This window comes from Tupaia chinensis, unplaced genomic scaffold, assembly GCF_000334495.1.
Source record: "Tupaia chinensis unplaced genomic scaffold, TupChi_1.0 Scaffold000600_1, whole genome shotgun sequence".
Taxonomy (NCBI): Eukaryota; Metazoa; Chordata; class Mammalia; order Scandentia; family Tupaiidae; genus Tupaia; species Tupaia belangeri.
This window is the reverse complement of record NW_006160117.1, coordinates 8,700,267-8,721,697: the sequence shown is the minus strand read 5'-3', so window position 1 is coordinate 8,721,697 and position 21,431 is coordinate 8,700,267. Positions and strand designations below refer to the sequence as shown.

The 21,431-nt window shown below is 38.6% G+C and overlaps 1 protein-coding gene across 1 annotated transcript in view; it reads left to right on the top strand.

The window, feature by feature from the left end:
- LOC114009667 (dystrophin-like) overlaps positions 1 to 21,431 on the top strand; it is a 142,170-nt gene that overhangs the window by 73,211 nt on the left and 47,528 nt on the right. The window contains exons 11-12 of the mRNA XM_027775717.1: positions 9,046 to 9,216; positions 19,676 to 19,858. Coding sequence (XP_027631518.1) covers positions 9,046 to 9,216; positions 19,676 to 19,858 — 354 coding nt within the window. The remainder of the gene's footprint in view (positions 1 to 9,045; positions 9,217 to 19,675; positions 19,859 to 21,431) is intronic.

The window sequence follows — 21,431 nt, the reverse complement described above, 5'->3', positions numbered from 1 at the left end:
CCATTCTCCTCTCGGGATCTTGGGCACGCACAGACACATGCGCCCGGCGTGAGTTTTTTAAGCCACCAGGTCCGGGACACGAACCACGGTCGACTATGTGGGAGTCCAGTGACATAACCATTACGCTAACTGCTGGTTCCCAGCAATACTTTTTGGAAGTTAATGAGAGGTTTCTATGTATATGCGTTAGAGGCAGTCAATCTTTGGTTATATTTCTAAGTAAACTTTCAAAGTTGAAAAGAAATAAAGCCAAAAGTCAAAAGCTAAATTTGAAAAAGAAAACAATTTAGAAAAGTACAAGTCAAAGCAAGTCACCCTGCTAATACAATCATTGACAAATGCTCAACAGTTCTATTAACTTCCAGATGAGATAGCCCTGGGTCAGCTGGCTTATATTCTTCTCCACTGGTATAAGTCAGTGCTAGAGGAGTAGTTCAGAAAAATTATTACTTAAATAATAGATTATACTATTGACGTGTTCCTGAAAGGCCAGTATTAAAGGTATTCGTTCCCTGTCCTTAATGGGTGAAGAGAAAGAACACCACCGATTCAGTTAGAGCAAGGGGAAAAAACAAGAGCAGAAAAGAAAATTAGAAAGTCAACAATATCACTGAAACCTCAAGGTTTTTACATTTTATTGAAGTGTAATTTTTAAAACATCTCTATTCTTCAAATGTCCTTGCTTACGATGAATCTGTCACTCAAGAGAAGTATTTTAAGCACATTGGCCTGCTGAATAACAAAAACTCTATAGATCCTGGGCATGTTCTGATCTCGCTTTCTAATCGTGGAATATTTTATGTCTCTTTGTTTCTCTTTGGATTTCACCCTGCCTCAGGTCTGAGTTTGTCACAAATGCCCTAAGTTTAAAATGAAAGAAATCAAGCACTCTACGAGAGGAGGAACACAATGCAGTAAAAACAGGGAAGCCAGGCTTGTGTATTGCTACCAATTCAGTGTTCCAGAGAGAACAGAAATACAGTGTAAATCTATGCATTATAGAAATGTCTGCCCACAAAATGAGGGTGTGTTGTTCTCTCTTGGATTAATGATAAAACTTTATTTGTTGGGGCCATCAGGTGGCATAGTGATTGAGGTGCTGGACTTCCTTCCACATGGTCAGCTGCAGTTTAAGTCCTGGACCTAATGGCTTGAAAAATCATGCCCAGTATGTGTGCAAGCATGCCTGAAACTCCAGAAGGAGGATGGAGAAAAAGGGTCTGTGGCATGGCCATCCTTCATGGGGGGGTGTTTCTCACTTTCCCGCTCAATGGCCCTCTCTATCTCCCTCTGGTGAGCACACATGCCCTATGACCAAAACCTGAAAACAAAAACAAAACAAAACAAAACTTTGTTACTAGATGTCAAGGTCTGGAAAACAAAAACGATTTAGACAAAATTGTCCAATTTTTCTGATATACATAATGATACATTGAGATCTCAGGATCTGATTTTGGAGGTTAAAAAACTGGTTAGATCATTTTAAATTCCAGAAATTATTTACCCAAATGAAAAGCAGCAATATTTTAGCTATCTCTAAAGTAAAAAGGGTAGCCATTGTTAAAATAGTCACAAATGAATCGACCATACTCTAAAGAGAGAGAGGAAGGGAGAAAAGGAACAAAGTTTATAATAATACACATACCTTTACATGATCATATACTTATTTATTGAATAACTTAATCAGAGTGACTAGCAGATGGTATAATGGTCATGGACTTCCACAGAGTTGATAGTGGTTCGAATCCTGGACTCGGCCGCTTGAAACTCACACTGGGTGTGTGTGTGTGCGTGCCCAAAATCCCAAGAGGAGAATTGAGGAGAAGAGATTATGGCATAGCCATCCCCCCTGGGGGGTGACTTCTTTTCTGTCTCTTTATCTCTTCAGCAAGCACATGTGCCCTATAGCAAAAATCTCTAAAAAAAAAAAAGAAAAGAAAAGAAAAGAAATTAATCAGAGGTGCATGAATACATAAATTACTTAAAGAGATATTTAATTATTTTTCTATATTACTTATTGTATTTAGCTCAATATATAATTATTAAACATTTTGTATCAGATATAAGTGAGGAATATAACATAGTATTTATCGGTACTTATCTTCATGGAGATTATACTTTAGAAGAAAAGATAGAAAGTAACTGAGTTAACATAATATCATGCCAATGCCTAATTTTATTTGTTGCTAAATACTCTGAATTTAGTAATTAGAACACTCTAAATGGAGAATAACAGTAGCAGTGAAACTACTTTGTATTGAGTGGTCAGTATAGTCTTTTCTGAAAAGGTGAAATTAAAGCTGATGTATGATTAATGAGAAGAATCTGACAGTTTGATGCATGGGCTAGGAAAATTCGGAATAGAGAATGAACTGGGAGAAACTTCTGAGGCAAGAGAGGACTGGGCATGTTCAAGGAACTTAAAAGGAAGCCACTGGAAGTGGAGCAGCCATAGGCCAAGCAAAATGGATGGAAAAGAAGAGCCCTGAATTCTCTTACAGAACAGAGTGCGGATCTAGTCTATATGTCAAGTGCATTGAGAAACTAACCATCAAAGACTTTCAGGCATAGGGAACCAGCAGTTAGCATAATGGCTATGTCGCTGGACTCCCACGTAGTCGACTATGGTTCGCATCCCGGACCCGGTGGCTTAAAACTCACACCGGGCGTGTGTGCGTGTGTGCCCAAGATCCCGAGAGGAGAATGGAGGAGAAAGGATTGTGGGGTGACCATCCCCCCTGGGGGGGGTGATTTCTCGCTTTCTGTCTCTATGTCTCTGTCTGGCAAGTGCACGCGCCCTATAGCAAAAAAATCTCTCAAAAAAAAAAAAAAAAAAAAAAAAAGACTTTCAGGCATAGGAGTAGGATCACTTAAAGTAGTTGTCCAAAAGTTTGTTATATAGAGGCTAACAGGTGGCATGGGGGTTGAGGCACTGGACTCCCTTATGCCCAACCATGGTTCAAGTCCCAGACCTAGTGGCTTTTTATACCTCTCTCTCTCTTTTTCTTTCTCTGGTAAGCATGTATGTCCTTTAGCAAACTAAGAACAAAAATGATGAATAAATTAAATAATTCTTTTAAAAATTCATATATATATATATGAATATATATATATATTCCTGTTATATGAAAAATAAAAGAATAACTAGAAGGGGCTCAAGTGGAAGTGGGTAGAAAAAACAACCATCCAGATAGAAAATGAAACTGGCAAAGAAAAAGACAATATTAGTGGATAATAAGAGACCTTTTTTGAGACATTAAGCAATTTGAAATACACAATGTTCTGACATCATGTTTAGTTTACTGTTCAAACCTCTTCCAACATGTGTTCAAGTTCTTTCTAGAGACAGAGATGGTTTGAGAATGTCTTGCTTTTTCTTTTCACAGCTGAGGTTTGTGTGTGTGTGTGTGTTTCCATTTTATACTAATTAACATAACGAGGTGATATGTTAAACTAGACCAAAGTGCCAGGGTTGCTCAAACGTCATTGAAATGTCTGTCTTCCCTGGCCAGACTACACTGAGCTTCTCTCACTCAGGTGTCAATATTGTGTTTCTGTAACATGGTGTTATATTTCTTGCTTGGGCCAACAAATTTGGTAAATTCTTCCTTTTTTTTAATTTTTGATGAGGACTCATTCTCCCTCCCTCTTTCTTTTTTCCTCTCCCTCCCCTCATGGTGAGTGCATGTGCCCTATAGCAAATTAAAATTAGAGAAAAATATATCAGATTCTATCACTTCTCTACTTAAAACCTTCTAATAACTTTCCAAGGTACTCTATAAAACCTAAGCGTGTTCATTGGCCTATGGACAATTTGTACAGGGAGGGGTTAATACATAGTCTATCAATGTGCTGGTAAATATTTAACAATCAGTATGATGAATGTAAATCAGAAACATAATCATAGAAACAGATCAGAGAGAAAACATAAGTGTGTTGAGTTATGGTGCCTGTTGTCTACTCAGATATATATATATCTGTTTGGCCAAAAGGAAAAAGATATCTGCAACATCACTTCATATGTGAGAAAGAAATTGGATAGGAAAACACTTTTAAAATAAATAGCGTGGGAACCAGCAGTTAGCGTAATGTTGCTGGACTCCCACGTAGTCAGCCGCGGTTCACGTCCCGGACCCAGTGACTTAAAACTCACGCTGGGCGCGTGTGCGTGCGTGCCCAAGAGCCCAAGAGGAGAATGGAGGAGAAGGGATTGCGGCATGATCATTCCCCCTGGGGGGGATGATTTCTCGCTTTCTGTCTCTCTGTCTGTCTGGCGAGCATACACGCCCTATAGCGAAAACCTCTCCAAAAATAAATAAATAAATAAATAGCGTGATGTTAGGAGAAAAGAACTAGTGTCAGAACTCGGGAAAACATTAATATTTACATGTCAACAAGTAAAAGGAAGCCAGCAAAGGAATCAGAAAAAAAAAAAAAAACAACAATTAACGCAAAAAGTGGTCAGGAAACTGCAATGTCAAGAAAGTGAAGGCTTTCAAGAAGCCAGATATAATTTTAACACTCAAAGACTGACTATACATATGGGGCCAGCTGGTGGTATAGTAGTTACAGCAGTGGACTTCCATGTGGCCAGCTGTGGTTTGAGTCCTAGACCTGGCGGCTTGAAAATCATGCCAGGCACATGTATGTGCATGGACTAAATTCCAGGGGGAAAATGAAGGAGAAGGGATTTTGATGTGGCCATCCCCCAGAAGGATGATTTCTTACATTCCCTCTCTTCATATCTCTGTCTCTCTCTGGTGAATGCACGTGCCCTACAACAAACAAACAAACAAACACAAGACATACACTCTGAATTATAGAGAGGTAAATTAAGAGATTATTTGGGAAGTGTATAATTACTACTAGAATTACAAAATCCTTCATAATCTTAGTAAGCAAGATTTTAGTGGAGTGGGCAGGACAGAAGACAGGTTGTAGTTGGAATTTTTGAGACCAAAAATCCAAGATTAGACTGCTGCTAAATATTAACTATTGAGTTGTGGTAGATGGATGTTTAACTTTTTCCAACCATGGGAGTGAGAATCCATGAACATATTTATAGAATGATGTAAAAGAAACAAAAACAAAGAGGAAGATATAAGGGAGGACTGACTTCAGAGCATCAATTCTGAACAGAAGTCACTGCCCTTGGACAAGACCAAAGATAGCTTTTGCTCAGAGATCAGAGATTAAAGAAAGTGGGGATGGGGTTAGTACTGCAAGTTAAATGTACAGCTTCTAGATAGTACTAAAAGTTAAATTTGTAACGTTTGCAAAGGAACACATGAAGGGACCAGCAGTTAGCATAATGGCTATGTCGCTGAACTCCCATGTAGCCGACCGTGGTTCGCGTCCCGGACTCGGTGTCTTAAACTCATGCCAGGAATGTGTGTGTGTGCGTGCCCAAGGTCCCGAGAGGAGAATGGAGGAGAAGGGATTGTGGCGTGACCATCCCCCCTGAGGGGTGATCACTTCCTCTCCCTCTTTCTCTCTCTCTTTCTGGTGAGTGCATACGCCCTATAGCAAAAACCTTTCCAAAAAAAAAAAAAAGGAGCATATAAAGAACTATACTGTATCTACAATTATACGGCAGTGTCATCAGCTGAACCTGAGGGATACATTGGGCAGTTTACAGCAAGCATATTGAAATCACTGACATGGTAAGGGTAAAGAACAATATTCATTCTGACCAAAACATTTTTGCTTAAATCCTTCAAACATCTGAAGCACCTTCCCAATAAACAAATACTCCCCCCTTCCCCCTACACACACACACATAAACCAGTCATAGAGCTGTAGAGTTTTTTTTAGAGAGAGATTTTTGCTATAGGGCACATGCACTTGCCAGAGAGACAGAGACAGAAAGCAAGAAATCACTCCCCAGGGGGGATGGCCACACTGCAATCCCCTCTCCTCCATTCTCCTCTTGGGATTTTTGGGCATGCATGCATACATGCCCCGCATGAGGTTTTTTGTTTGTTTGTTTGCTTGTTTTTGTTTTCAGAGGTTTTTGCTATAGGGTGCGTGCGCTCGCCAGACAGAGAGACAGAAAGCGAGAAATCACCTCCCAGGGGAGATGGCCATGCCACAATCTCTTCTACTCCATTCTTCTCTCGGGATCTTGGGCATGCATGCACACACGTCTGGCATGAGTGCTAAGCCACCGGGTCTGGGATGCGAACCGCGGTCGACTATGTGGGAATCCAGTGACATAGCCATTACGCTAACTGCTGATTCCCTGCCCCGCATGAGTTTTAAGCTGCTGGGTCCAGGAATTGAAATGCATTTGACTGTGGGAGTCCAGCGATGTAACCAAATATGACTTCTACTGGCCCTGAGCTGTAGAATTTTGAATCTGATTAACAAACAGAAAACCTTGAGAATCATCTGGTCCAACTGTTAAATTAGTTATAAAGTTGAGAAAAAGAGAAACTAAGTATGTCGTGGGCTCACTTAGCTTGCCAGAAATGGAGTCCAGGTATCTTGATTCTGAAGCCGGTGTTCTTTTTAATACGTTTATTCCTCTACCTGAGAATGAACGCCTAGCTTTCTTTCCTTACAAACAAATCATACCCAGTCCCTTTCCTCTGCTTTAGCTTTATAGCATATATATATGGCAAGGTTTGAATATGTCCTGTTAGTCCTTCTAACACTTTTTTTCTTTTTTTTTAGAGGTTTTTGCTATAGGGTACGTGCACTCGCCAGAAAGGCAGAGAGAGATAGAGAGACAGAAAGCGAGAAATCACACCCCGGGAGGGGGGTGGCCATGCCGCAATCTCTTCTCCTCCATTCTCCTCTCAGGATCTTGGGCACGCATGCACATGTGCCCAGAGTGAGTTTAAGCCACTAGGTCCAGTACTCGAACTGTGGTCAGCTACATGGGAGTTCAGCGACATAGCCATTACACTAACTGCTGGTCCCAGTCCTTCTAACATTTTGATAACTTCATAAACTGCCTCAAGAGATTATAACGGAGCAGAGTATCTGAACAGAAATTTAACAGTATGCTTATTTAGCCTTATTATAGACTCATTGACTATGCAAAGTAATATTTATACCTTTACTATTAAAATTGTCAGATACATTGTTCTAGATGTATCAGAGTGAAGCATCCATTTACATTTCAGTGGATCAGGTACCATATTCACATGGAGAAGTAATGAACTTAAAATGGTGTTAACTATTATACAGTAGGTTCAGTATAATTATAAATTATTGGTAAAATCATTGTGATGGTGATGTTACATATTTTAACTATGCATCAAATACCATGAAAATTTTACTAAAACCATGCAGTATATATTCAGACTTTGTCAGTACAACTCTGTTGCTTAAAATATTGGTCTCTGTTTAATCAGTGAGAGAATAACAACATTGTTTCAATAGAGTTACTTTTTTTTTTTAAGAGGTTTTTGCTATAGGGCATGTGTGTGCTCGCCAGAGAGACAGAAAGCAAGAAATCAGCCCCCAAGGGGGATGGCCACACCACAATCCCTTCTCCTCCATTCTCCTCTCAGGATCTTGGGCACACATGCACACACGCCCAGCATGAGTTTAAGCCACTGGGTCCGGGACTCGAACCGCGGTCGACTACATGGGAGTCCAGAGACCTAGCCATTACGCTAACTGCTGGTCCCTCAGAGCAGCAAATGGTATAACAATTATGTCACCGGAATTCCACATGGCAGACAGCTGTTCAAGTCCTAGACCTGGTGACTTGAAAATCGCACCAGACCTGTGTGCGTGTGTGCCCAAGATCTCAGGAGGAGAATGGAGAAGGGATTGCAGTGTGGCCATTCTCCCTGGGAGGTGGTTTCTCACTTCCCCTCTCCCTGCCTCTGTCTTTCTTTCTCTGGCAAGTACACACATCCGAAGATAAAAACCTCTAAAGAATTTTTTAAAGTAAAGCACTATTTATGATCATTGTGCTAATACATATATTAGCATGCATGATTTTCTTTGAAATGTTTTAAATTTTGCTATTTTTCTGGTTACTGAATAAAAAATTGCATTGTAAAATGCCTTAATATTTCAGAAATGTATGAGGCTTTAACAGGCAGATATAACCTGTAACCACATACAGTGTTTCATGACTTGCTCTTTAAATGGAAAATTATATATTGAGCAACTTTTCATTTCAGTCCAGATGTATTGATAATACATGGCATCCTATGGTATGTATATATCAATTTATACAATCCTCCATGAAAGCATATTTGGGTTTGTTTCTAATTTGTTGCTGTCTTAAAAGATGAATTTAGCACTGTAGGTGTAACTTTGTATGCTTTGGTTGGTATTATTCACTTTCAAAGTGCAAACGTAGAGTGAGACTCATGAGCATAAGCATTTTAAAATACATCTTACCAACTTACTATCTAAAAGGTTTTACTATGTCATATACCCTCAACGCATATGAAAATTTTATTTCCTCACATCCCTGCCCAAACTAGGCATCTCTGCTTCTTTTTTTTCTCCCTCTCTTATGTGGGAGAAAGCATTAATTCATTTTAATTTGCAATCATTAACTATAAGTGATATTGGAACATTTGTACGTGTCTCCATATATTATCTTCTTCCTGCTAGTTATCTTTTAATGTATATTTCACTTGTCTTTTTGATTTATGAGAGTTTTCTATAGATCAGTGATTATTAAGTTCCTAGGATATTTGAAACTATAAAACTGTATCAAAGAGCACAAAGAATTACTACCTCTGTGAATGCCAATCAAATTACTTTTCCTATTCAAACGTATCATAAAAGTTGGGTTTTTCTCTATTCACAGAAAAATGTTGTTACACATTAGAACTAAATTATTGTTCTAGGGCAACTTGTTCATTTTTATGTATGCAAAGTAAATGGCAATAAATGATTTTCACACTTATATGTAAATAAGTATATTCAATTTTTTTGTTGTTGTTATGCATGTAAGCCCTTTACTTCTTGCTTTATCTTTACTATGTAAGATTCCTGCTATTTACAGACTGTTCCCCAATAATGGAATGCTAACGTTCTGTCATTCTTTGCTTGTTTGTTTTATGAAAGGTCTATGACAGAAAGGAAGCCTTAAAGGGAGGTTTGGATAAAACCATAAGCCTTCAAAAAGATCTGTCAGAGATGCATGAGTGGATGACACAAGCTGAAGAAGAATATCTAGAGAGAGATTTTGAATACAAAACACCAGATGAATTACAGACCGCAGTTGAAGAGATGAAGGTAAAATAAACCAAATACAATACCGTAGATATTGCAAGGGATAAGGTACCACTGCACAATTGTGGACCATATGGGAAGGCTGAGCTTTCACATCCAAAGTGTATCTGAACATGCTGGCCAGCCCACTGCCATGATCCTGGCTGGGTAGAAGGCATTGAGGATAGGGGATGGGAGGGACTGGTTTCTTGATAAGGCAAGACTCTGTGAGGGGTCCCTGTTTCTGTCTCTTTCTCTCTGTATATATATTTCTCTCTCAAGAAGTAAATTTAAATAAAGATAAAGCAAAGAATGAAAAAAGGAAAGAAATGCAAAATTGCTTGAAATTATGATTCTGCTTAATCCATTCTCTTTTCGGCTTAACGGTAGAGGTTAATTTTTAATCGATGTAGCTTCCAGTTTTACATGCATTATTTAAAACTGCTAAACTGTTTACTAATTTTAATACACCGTGATCAAAATATAAATATTGATAATCACAGTTTGAAGCATCATTCCCTTGAAATCATGTAATATTCAGAGAGCGGAAGCAGTTGACCACATTAACTCTTTCTAGCTCACGTAAATCCAAGGTGAATCTGTGATCAAGTATTCTTGAAAAGACAATTTAACATGTAGTCAATGGTTTGTGTTACTCTTGGAGTTAAAAAAGGTTTCTTAGAATTTGGAAGTATTAAATATTTTAACTGGTAGCCTTTACAATGGGAAAAAAGGAAAAAGACTGGGGACCCGCAGATGGCGTAATGGCTATGTCGCTGGGCTCCCATGTAGTTGATCGCAGTTTGAGTCCTGGACCCAGTGGCTTAAGCTCATGCCGGGCGTGTGTGCATGCGTGCCCAAGATCCCGAGAGGAAAATGGAGGAGAAGGGACTGTGGCGTGGCCATCCCCCTTGGGGGGTGGTGATTTCTAGCTGTCTATCTCTGTCTCTCTCTTTCTGGCGAGTGCACGCACTCTTATAGCAAAAACCTCTCAAAAAAAAAAAGGAAAAGGACTGAACTTATAGGTACTTCTCTTCAACAATGGAATACACAAAGCATAACATTGATTTTGGACAAAAGACATGGATATCATGGACGTAGAAGTGAGGTCTGGACTTGACACTATACAGTAGCATTTCAGTACTTGCCGTAAGTAAGTCACTAGTCAGCATTGTCCTCTATTTTAGCATGTTTATATGATCTCAGTTCCTAACTTGAATGTGTGAACTGATGATTGAAACTGAGATGTAAGTAATCGCTTAGCTCAGAGTAGGCACTCAATGGTTTGTAGCAAAGATCACTGATATTTATGTGTACTGGTCGTAATGCCTAATCTAACCACACTGACCTGTGGGAAATATTGATATCTGTTTGCTTTGAGGCCTTTTGACAAACCAAAATTGCTGTAGAGCCAGACACTTGTGTTTATAACCTGGTTTGACCCTTGGCAATTTACGTGACCGTGGGTGAGTTACATGAATGTCCCTCATTTGTGAACTGTTGATCAAAATGCCTGATTTTCAGAAGTGTTAGAAGAATGAAACATTAAAGTATTAACACAATGTTTGACACAACATCAATGCTTCAAACTCTGTAGTTATTATTCTAATTATTTTTTTCTTTAATAAACAATTTATTTTTAGGAACTTGCTCAATTACAAAAATGCAAGTGAAGAAAATCATGTTCATCTTATACAGTTGAATTAACAATTTATTTTGAAACTATTCATTTTAAAGTGTTACAACCAATTAGGAAACATCTTTTAATAAAGTTGGGGATAATATACAGACCTTGATCACACACTTTAAAGTCTCTTAAGATGATACAACAAGAAGTCCTGTATAGGAAATTCTACCTACACAGGCCATTTTTCCCCCTTCATATATTAGTCTAATTATTATCCTTAGTGTACTTTATTATATTGCTTATATGGTCACATAGAAATATTTATTATGGCAAATAGCAAAGTACTCACATAAAAACTCATGTTTAAACATCGAATCTATTACATGGCTTTAGACAAATGTAGAAAGTAAAATTAAAACCAATACGGGAGATGTAATTGGAGTAAACTAATAGTGTCTAGATTATTAAAGGTTCCAAAATCAGGACAGCTCCATAGTATAGCAGGTTAATCACTGTGTATAAAAAGCTGAATCCCACATGGTTTCTAATCCAAACCCTAGTGGCTTAAAAAATGTACTGGGTGCATGTATGGGCATGCCCCACATCCTGATCCTATGGAGAATTGGAGGGAAGGGATTGCAATGTGACCACACCCCATTGGGGAGAGTGCTTGCCTCTTCTTGTCTCCCTCCTTCCCTCTCTCTGTCTCTGTTTGTCTCTCTGGCAAGTTCTTTTGCCCTCTAGCAATGAAAATTTTTTAAAAAGAAAAAAAAATCTACAAAATCATTCTAACCGAGCAACACCATGTATGATTCTTTCATTCATCAACAAATACTTATTGAGTGATACTTAATACCAAAACATCCTTCTAGATACTGAACATAGAGCTGAGCAAGACTACTACCTGCTTTTTTTGGAATGTATATTCTAGTGGTGTTGGGAGAGGGAGGAGACAATGAGTGGAAAAAATGAATGAAATCATCTGAGATGATGATCATTTACCTAAAAAATAAACCAGGATTGTGAAATAGAGAACGATTAGTGTTTAGGCTGTTGCTGGAGATATTAGGATGCTCTTTGAGAAAGGTTTGATTTATATGACATTTGTAAGGAATTCTATTTAATCTGAGAGATCTGAATCATGAGAAAATACCAGGTCCAGTGGTGCAGCCGCATGGAAAATTGGAGTTCTGTTCATGAGTCGACTTGCACATGCTGGATATGCATGTGTATGCCCATGATGCTGGCTGGTTGGGAAGGCTTAGGGAAGGGTTATGGAATGCGACCCTCTTTCTTTTTCTCTCTCTTCTCTCTCTCTCTATCAAGAAAGAAAGAAAGAAACTTGAAAACAAAAGAAAATGCAATGTAAAAAATCTCATGGAAGCACATTTCAATTAGATGAAATAGCTCCTACAAAGACCCAAAGAGTAATTGGCAAAAGAGAGACCTGCCTGGCTGGAGGGAATAAAACAAGGGATAAATGAGTTTAGATGAGTTTGAGGGTCTGGGAATTACTAACAGACCAACTTTGCTATCTCTCCAGGATTTACTCAGAGAGAAAAATGGAAACTTTTCTGTTTTTTTTTTCCTGTGTTTTACTTGAAAATAACAGTGCTGTTTTGATAACCTAATTTCCTCCTGTATTTATTAATACAGAGATTTTGTAAGTTATTGAAATAGGGAAGCCATTAGACGACCTCCAGCAAAGGACTGAGATGATTTTAAATTTGGCTGTGGGGAGGTCACCATGAGGAAAATTATATCAGAATGTAAGCGCTAGAAGGTATTTTGGAAGTTTAATAATATTGTAACACCTCTCTCTCTGCTGATCAGAAAACTGAAATCTCTAAATAGGTCAAATAATTTAGCCATAGTCATAGGCTTTATTTTTGATAGAGCCAAAAGGATTGAAGATATTTTATCCCATTCCCATCCCATCCTACTCCATCCTATCCCATCTCATCATACTCTTCTCATTCTACTCTCTTTTATTCCATTCTATTCTTCTCTACAAGTATAGAATACAAAGAGATGTCAAAAAGTCTGTGGAACAATTAAGGTATGAATTTATTTTGGAATAAGAAAAAATTGAAATTCATACAATTTTTTCATAATACACATTTTTTCATGAACTATTTGAAGATCCTGACCCCATTCTACGCTGTTCAGTTTCTTCTGTTTTGTTGTTGTTGTTGTTGTTGTTGTTTCAAATTCTGCTCTATTTACTGTGAACCACCCATGGAACACCTTTCTCCTCGTATTTCATTCCTTTATGCTCTGTTCTCACCACCTCTTCTAAATGAATCCCTACGTAAAAAATTGGCAGTCAGCTTGTGATCAGGCACTCTGTTTCTCCCTGAGTTCCTTTGTCTGGTTCAATCCCTTTTTTCCTCTTCCCTCTTGCCTTGCAGTTGGCCTACACATCCAACCACCCAATCACATCCCTTTTATTTTCCAGTGCTCCAGAGTAGATATTTTCAAATTTTGTTCATTTTGAAAACAGTCCCTAAAGTGAGAGGTCCAATCAGTTTGCCCACCTTGAGCACCATGTTTAAATAATTGATCTTCGCGGTTCAAGTCCCAGACTCAGTGGCTTAAACTCACACCAGGTGCAGGTGTGTGCGTGCCCAAGATCCCAAGAAGAGATTGGAGAAGGGTTTGGGGTGTGGCCATCCCCACTGTGGGGGGGGGGTATTTCTCGCTTTCTGTCTGTCTCTCTGGTGAGCACACACGCCTTATAGCAAAAACCTCTCTAAAAAAAATGGTATAGTACAGAATCAGTGCAGTCTGGAATGGCATTTAAAAGCTCAGTTTGCATCAGGCAATAGCAGCCCAGGGAGTTGGCAGGAAGATCCCATGTCTTAAATTTTCTGCCTGTCAGTCAAGGCAATCTCTTTAGGTCAATTTTGCTACATAGAGAGGAGTGATATTACCATTCCCTGATTTCCACCTGTGCTCATTTTGAGAGGAAATTATCTTTATTTTCAGAAGATACTAACAGACCTATTTCGATATCTCTCCTTGGTTTACTAAGAGAAAAAGTAGAGACCTCCTTCTGTTTCTTTTCTCTCCTCTATTTTACTTTAAAATCAAAGTGCTGTTTGGATAACTTATTTTTTTCCCCTGTATTTTATTGTATTTCTTTTTTCTTTGAAAGAGGAAAAGGTAGTTTATTAAGTAAAAACAAAAGTATACTCTCGAGAGGTAGAAGCGGGCCTAAGTGGACAGAGAAACAGTGGCTCAAAAGGTCCCGATAGTTACATTCTGTGAAGTTTGTAATTTTTTTAAAGAACTATTTTTATTTTAACTTTATTTATTACTATTTTCCAATTTGACCAGAGGGAGACCAAGAGATAAAGAGGGAAAGTGAAAAAAGAAGCCACCATGTCCAGGATTTGAACTGTGGTTGACCATGTGGGAGTCCAGCACCCTTAACCACCATGCCACCTGCTGATCCCAAGGTTTGTAGTTTTCTAATCTAGGTCATGGTGGTGGATCATCAGCTGATCCCACTGATTGTTCTCATCTCATTGGCTTTATCACATGTGGCTTAATTTGCTATAGATCCCCCACAATATACTGTGTACATTTCCTTGACCAGAGACTCTTCTGCCCTGACCAATTTTTCTAACTAGCCACATAGACACATACTCCGCTTACTTGCTTCCATTTGCTAGTTTTCCCATCTTATTTTCCCCCTGAGAGGCATGATCCACTTAAATATTTTTGGGAAGATGAAGGTGGATGGTCTGTTTTTTGTAACCGTTTCATGCTGGAAGGGGGGTTGGCCCTACTTATCGGGTATTGTGGAACTCTCACCCTCTCTGATCTAGGTGAGAGAGCAGGGTCAGGGACAGCTCATTGAGATAGTCTTGAGGTATGTCACTGTGAGATGTTGTTTGTGCTGGAAACTTGAAGCAGGATTCAGTGGAGGTTCCAAGGGACGATAGCCCAGTTATATGGTCATTTGCAGTGTTACAGCTTAGTGGTTTTTGTTTTTTTTTCTCTATTTTCATAACTACCATGCTTCAAAAAAAAAAAAGGATAACAGAGTAAGTAGTCCCTGTATAGTTTCTTCAAGTTTTCCAGCAGGGGCAGATGAGTCTTCACTATGGGACTGGAATAACCTAAAGAGGCAGACTCCTGGCTGGCTCACCACAGTATATGTTGTGGGATGGCTTCTGCAGTGATACCCAGGTTCGTGATGTTTTGAACAAAGAATCGAATGAGCCATGCCAATAGCCAAAGGGAAAGCACGTTTAAAAATGAAGGAGTGGGCCTGAGAGAACAGAGAAAGAGTAGCTCAAAAGGATTTTTCCCCCTTTAAATAAAACTTTTCTGTTGACCTAAAAGAAACGAAGGGGCATGTTTGATACAAGACCTGATTTCAAAAGTCTCGGAGATCTGGGAACCAGCAGTTAGCGTAATGGCTATGTCACTGGACTCCCACATAGTAGACTGCGGTTCGCGTCCTGGACCCGGTGGCTTAAAACTCTCGCTGGGCACGTGTGCGTGCGTGCCCAAGATCCCGAGAGGAGAATGGAGGAGAAGGGATTGCGGCGTGACCATCCCCCCTGGGGGGTGATTTCTCGCTTTCTGTCTCTCTGTCTCTCTCTGTCTGTTGGGTGAGCGCACGCGCCCTACAGAGAAAACCTAAAAAAAAAAAAAAGTCTCAGAGATCAGCAATGACTATATGCTGATGATTTTCTTTCTTTCTTTCTTTCTTTTTTTTTTTCAAAACCCTCTAGAAGATTCCTGGAACTTCATTTTTAACTGTTTTTCTATTTCTATATTTTACACTATTGTAACTGTAGTCCTGGTGCATAGCAAAACTTACATATACAACAAGAATAGTAAATACACAAATATAGTTGTACAATCACTAGACAAGTGATTCTTGGATTTGAATGGACATCAGAATCACCTGGAAGGCTTGAAAAACAAAGACTGTTGGACCTGACCCTTCAGGATTTCTAATTCAGTGAGTTTCTGGTGGGCCTGAGATTTTTCATTTTTAAAATGAAAAGTGAGAGTGAGAGAAAATGGCAGAAAGAGGGAAAAAAGAGAGGGATAGGGGAAGGGAGAGAGAAAGACAAGCACCCTCAATAGGACCTCACACTGTGATGCCTCTCTAAGCCTTCCCAGGCAGGGTCATGGGCACATGAACCTAACATGTGGACACCCATACCCAGCATCTATAGGTCCACTGGCGAACTGAACTCATAATCTTCCACATGAATCTGGCATAGTTTGAGCAGCTCATTACCCTGCACCACTGAATAGGCCATATTTCTCATTTCTAACAAGATTCTAGGTGATGCCAAGGAACGAGATCCAGAGTGAATCCAAGGAATTATACTTTGCAAACCACTGGTTCAAAATGTTGACAAGAAACAATGTCTGAGCATTTATCACGGTTGGATTTTTGGAAAGAAAGGGGGCAAAGAGCCACCGTTTTAAATGAGGATTATATCTGAACTATGCTACTACCTATTTAGATTTATATATTTTGTTACAGTAGGAAAAAATTATCATAATCTGCTTTCCTCTTATCTACCTGTACTAATCGATTTTGCTCTTGTCTCTCAATCTTTCAAAGCATCTAAGCCCATTCCTTGTTGTTGTTTTAAAGAATATACATAAGCCTTGAAAAATCAGGGAAAGAAATCTTCTTTGCTCTGCATGTGTAGAGTTACATGGGTAACTTATATAAACTAATATCCTTAATTAGATCCACTGCAACGTATTCCTTCCTCATCTTTTTTTAAAAGAATTATTTTATTTTGTTTATTATCATCATTATTCTTTGATTAATTTGACCAGAGAGAGAGAGAGAAAGGAAAAGTAGGAAAGCAACCCTCCAGGTCCAGGACTCAAACTGTGGTCAGCCATGTGGGGGTGGGAAGGGAGAGAGAAAGACAAGCACCCTCAATAGGACCTCACACTGTGATGCCTCTCTAAGCCTTCCCAGGCAGGGTCATGGGCACATGAACCTAACATGTGGACACCCATACCCAGCATCTATAGGTCCACTGGCGAACTGAACTCATAATCTTCCACATGAATCTGGCATAGTTTGAGCAGCTCATTACCCTGCACCACTGAATAGGCCATATTTCTCATTTCTAACAAGATTCTAGGTGATGCCAAGGAACGAGATCCAGAGTGAATCCAAGGAATTATACTTTGCAAACCACTGGTTCAAAATGTTGACAAGAAACAATGTCTGAGCATTTATCACGGTTGGATTTTTGGAAAGAAAGGGGGCAAAGAGCCACCGTTTTAAATGAGGATTATATCTGAACTATGCTACTACCTATTTAGATTTATATATTTTGTTACAGTAGGAAAAAATTATCATAATCTGCTTTCCTCTTATCTACCTGTACTAATCGATTTTGCTCTTGTCTCTCAATCTTTCAAAGCATCTAAGCCCATTCCTTGTTGTTGTTTTAAAGAATATACATAAGCCTTGAAAAATCAGGGAAAGAAATCTTCTTTGCTCTGCATGTGTAGAGTTACATGGGTAACTTATATAAACTAATATCCTTAATTAGATCCACTGCAACGTATTCCTTCCTCATCTTTTTTTAAAAGAATTATTTTATTTTGTTTATTATCATCATTATTCTTTGATTAATTTGACCAGAGAGAGAGAGAGAAAGGAAAAGTAGGAAAGCAACCCTCCAGGTCCAGGACTCAAACTGTGGTCAGCCATGTGGGGGTCCAGTGCTTTAACCACCACGCCACCTGCTGCGCCACCTTCCTCATTTTACAGAGTATCTGGGACCACTCAATCAGATCTATGAGAAAGAAAAGATTTAACTCCCAGGATGATTTCCTTAAACTCTCTGAGCTTTAGTTTTCTGATGTCCAATATCTGTATAACAAAATACATTTGTTTGGAAAAATATCACAAGTGTTTGTTAAATATCCTATGAGGTACCACATATGACATCGTTGTCACAGCACACAGTAACACACATTAAGTGATTAATGGTTCTCAGTCATCGATATTGTTACGGTTACTTCAGTCAAGATACAATTTTTGTGGAAACAAGTCTCATGGTCATTGATGCCAAAAAAAGCCAGATAAATTAAACATATTTAACTAAAATTTTAATCAATTAAGTTAAAATGAGTGAAGGCAAACATTATACAGTTCAAGTGACATGCATTTGCCATCATACTGCATGCTTTTAAGGCATGGAGTGGCTTGATCCCAAGAAGTTAAGGTGATTATATTGAAAATTATAAAGGCATTGCAGACCTAAACTTGTCTGTGCCCTACCTATACCACCTACTCTAACCACTAGGTTATACGCCATCCCAACTTCTATCCTCCAGAAACTGTATTTCTTTACCTAAAGGCTTCCGTGGCCACTAAGTCCCACTTTCTCATGTGTTTGGCAAGCTGCAAGTACTAGGAAATTGACATTCCCTCAGCAGCCTTTAATCAATAATGGGAAATAATATATAAATAATACCCTACTTTCTTCACTCCTGAATGGGATAACACTGAGACATGTTGCCCAGAGGTTTCCAACAAGATTAAACTCTAATCACCAACTATGGTTGCTGAGCTTAATAAATATACCCTTATAATCTCTCTTCCCTTTCTGATCTTCATCCCCATCCAGCTGCCAAGATTTCAGTCACATCACGCTTGCATATAACTTATGCTTGAAAGGTCATCCCACGGCTGGCCTCTGGAGGAACCCCAAACTAAAAATAAATTGTGTGTGCGTGTGTGTGTGCGTGCGTATGTTTTCAAAATACACATAAACATAAGGAATTAAGGGATATAATACATATATAATGTCCTGTAGCCTCAGACCACTAGTAGCTCTCCTGTAGTTGAACAAGTTGGGTTTATGTTTTGCAATGAGGGAAAATGCACCCCAAGGGAAACAGTGAGATCTGTAAGGAAAAGACCATTACAGGATTTGTGACTTTGTTAGGTGCTTGGAGGGAGGGTTTAGGGCTTTGCTTTGGATTTCTTGTGATCACTGAGTAAAAGCAACTCTGTGATTGGATATCTCATCTTTTCTGAAAGGAGAGAACAGTGGAGTGAGGCTGAAATTGTAGTTGACAAATAGCAGTCACGTATTAACTGGGATAGGTGTGTGTTTGATGTTTTGTGGTTTGGGCCGGGTTTATGTTTTTGTAAGTATCAGACATGATTATGGAGTGGTCTAGTGGTGGCCTTGATCTACCATAGTAACAGAGTGGCTTTGTTCAGTGTTGAATTTCTGTGCAACAGTTTTTCTTCCACAGGAGAAGACCAGGGCCTAGTTGTATTAGGCCAGCTCTTGATATCAATGACTGCTTTTTGCTTTCTCTTTTAATCATGTGTTTCCAATTATTGAATACAACTTTCTTTCATCAAAATATGGTCTCAAATGTAATATTAAGAAGACATTTCTATGTTAAGTATCTGATTTAAATAATATTTTTACTGATTTCAATGTCATTTGTCCCTCTGTATAATTTATGAATGATTTCAAATTTAGAGTACTAACCAGTTTTAAACCTAATTAGTACTGAAATATTTGATTCTTAACTGTTTTGAACAACTTTAATTATATAGATACATACATATTTGGCTATAAATACCAACCTACATACAGACTACTTTTCAAGCTATTCTTATAAAACATCTATTATATTCTGATTTTAATTTTTCTTCAATTTTCCAATTTAAACCTAAATTTATGGAAATGACTAGAGAGAACATTAGATTTTTATTTGTCTCCTCCCAATAAGTGAAGAAGAAATTATGTGGCAACTAGGAATGCATTTTGGAAGTAAATCGTCCATTGCTTTGCTACTAACAGACCATTCTTTGTTTTTCAGAGAGCTAAAGAAGAGGCCCAGCAGAAAGAAACGAAAGTGAAACTCCTTACTGAGTCTGTAAATAGTGTAATTGCTCAAGCTCCACCTGTAGCACAAGAGGCCTTAAAAAAGGAACTGGATACTCTAACCACCAACTACCAGTGGCTCTGCACCAGGCTGAATGGGAAATGCAAGACTTTGGAAGTCAGTTGGTCTTCTCAGTCTTTATCAATTAATTATATGTCAGTATAAGGTCACATAAGAAGCCTAGTGGTAAAGTTCACAAATTGTGTTGTAAAACTACTTGGACTTAAATTCCTCACTCTAGCACTTATATGTTGTATGACTTTGAGCCAGTTGTTTTACTTATATATTTCCAATTGGTAAGATAGACATGAAAATAATGCCTCCTTTATATACTCATTGAGAAAATTAAATGAGCTATTTTGTTTCAAATACTTAACCTAGTTTTGCTATAGGGTGCATGCGCTTGCTGGAGAGAGAGAGAGTGAAAGTGAGAAATCACCCCTGTCCCCAGGGGATTGCCATGCTGCAATCCCTACTCCATTCTCCTCTCCTATTTTTGGGCATGCACACACATGTGCCCAGCATTTTTCTAAAGCCACTGGGTTGGGGACTCAAACCGCACAGTCTGCCATGTAGGATCCACTGCCTTAACCACCATGCCACTTTTCAGGCTCCTGAGTCTTATTCTTATTACTATTATTATTAGGTCACTTAAATCCTATTAATATGTTTCTCTGGATGTATAGAAATCATTCTTTTTTTCCCATAGATTTGTATGTGCATGAAATTATTTAAGCACAATATTTGGAAACTATTCTTTGAACAAATATATCTTATAATTGCCATTAATAATTTCTTTAATAAAATCTATGCCCTATTCTTTATAAGACATGTGCCCTAACTAGCACTTTTGTTGATATTTTACATTTTTTCTATTCATTATCACACATCCCACTATATTTTTCCCACATGCTTTCCTGTCCACATTATGCTTATTAGACTACATATGAAGAATTCAGGGCCAGTCCTGTTGCCTAGTGGTTAAGGGAGCAGGATCCCCTGTCTAATCACAGCTCTAATCCCAGCCCTAGAAACTTGAAAAACACTCTGGATGTGTATGTGTGTCCTAGATCCCAACAGGATGGCAAAATAGAGGAAAAGGGATTGCAACATTAGCACGCTCCATAGGGGGAGAGCATTATTTTCTTTCTCTTTATCTCTCTCTCTTGAGTGTACCAGTCCTCTGGCAATGAAAGATAAAAAAGCAGATACAATTTAGACTGATAAAGTAGACTTTAAAATATTTTAAAAATTAATTTTTACCTAAAGTATCTCAGTTATTTCTGGTAGTACAACTCTCTAATTACAAAATATGATCTCTGAGTTTTTCCAATAAAAATTCTAATGGTTTATTTACCATTCCTTATTTCTTATCTAATTTCCTACTAAGACACTAGATAGTGCCTTCTATGTGCCAGGAATGATGATAGTTGCTGAGGATATAAAGACACAGCTCTTATAGTTGTGCTACGTGAGCGCTACAGAGAATAAAACAAAGAACAGGAAGGGAAGCAGAAAGACAGCACCGTAAAAATCTCGTGGGTATCACACACAATTCAGTCATGTTATATGAGGGAGGGACATTTCGTATCCAGGAAATTGCTTTCTGATGATATTTAAATAAAATGCTTGGGAACCAGCAGTTAGTGTAATGGCTATGTCGCTGGACTCCCACGTAGTCGACCGCAGT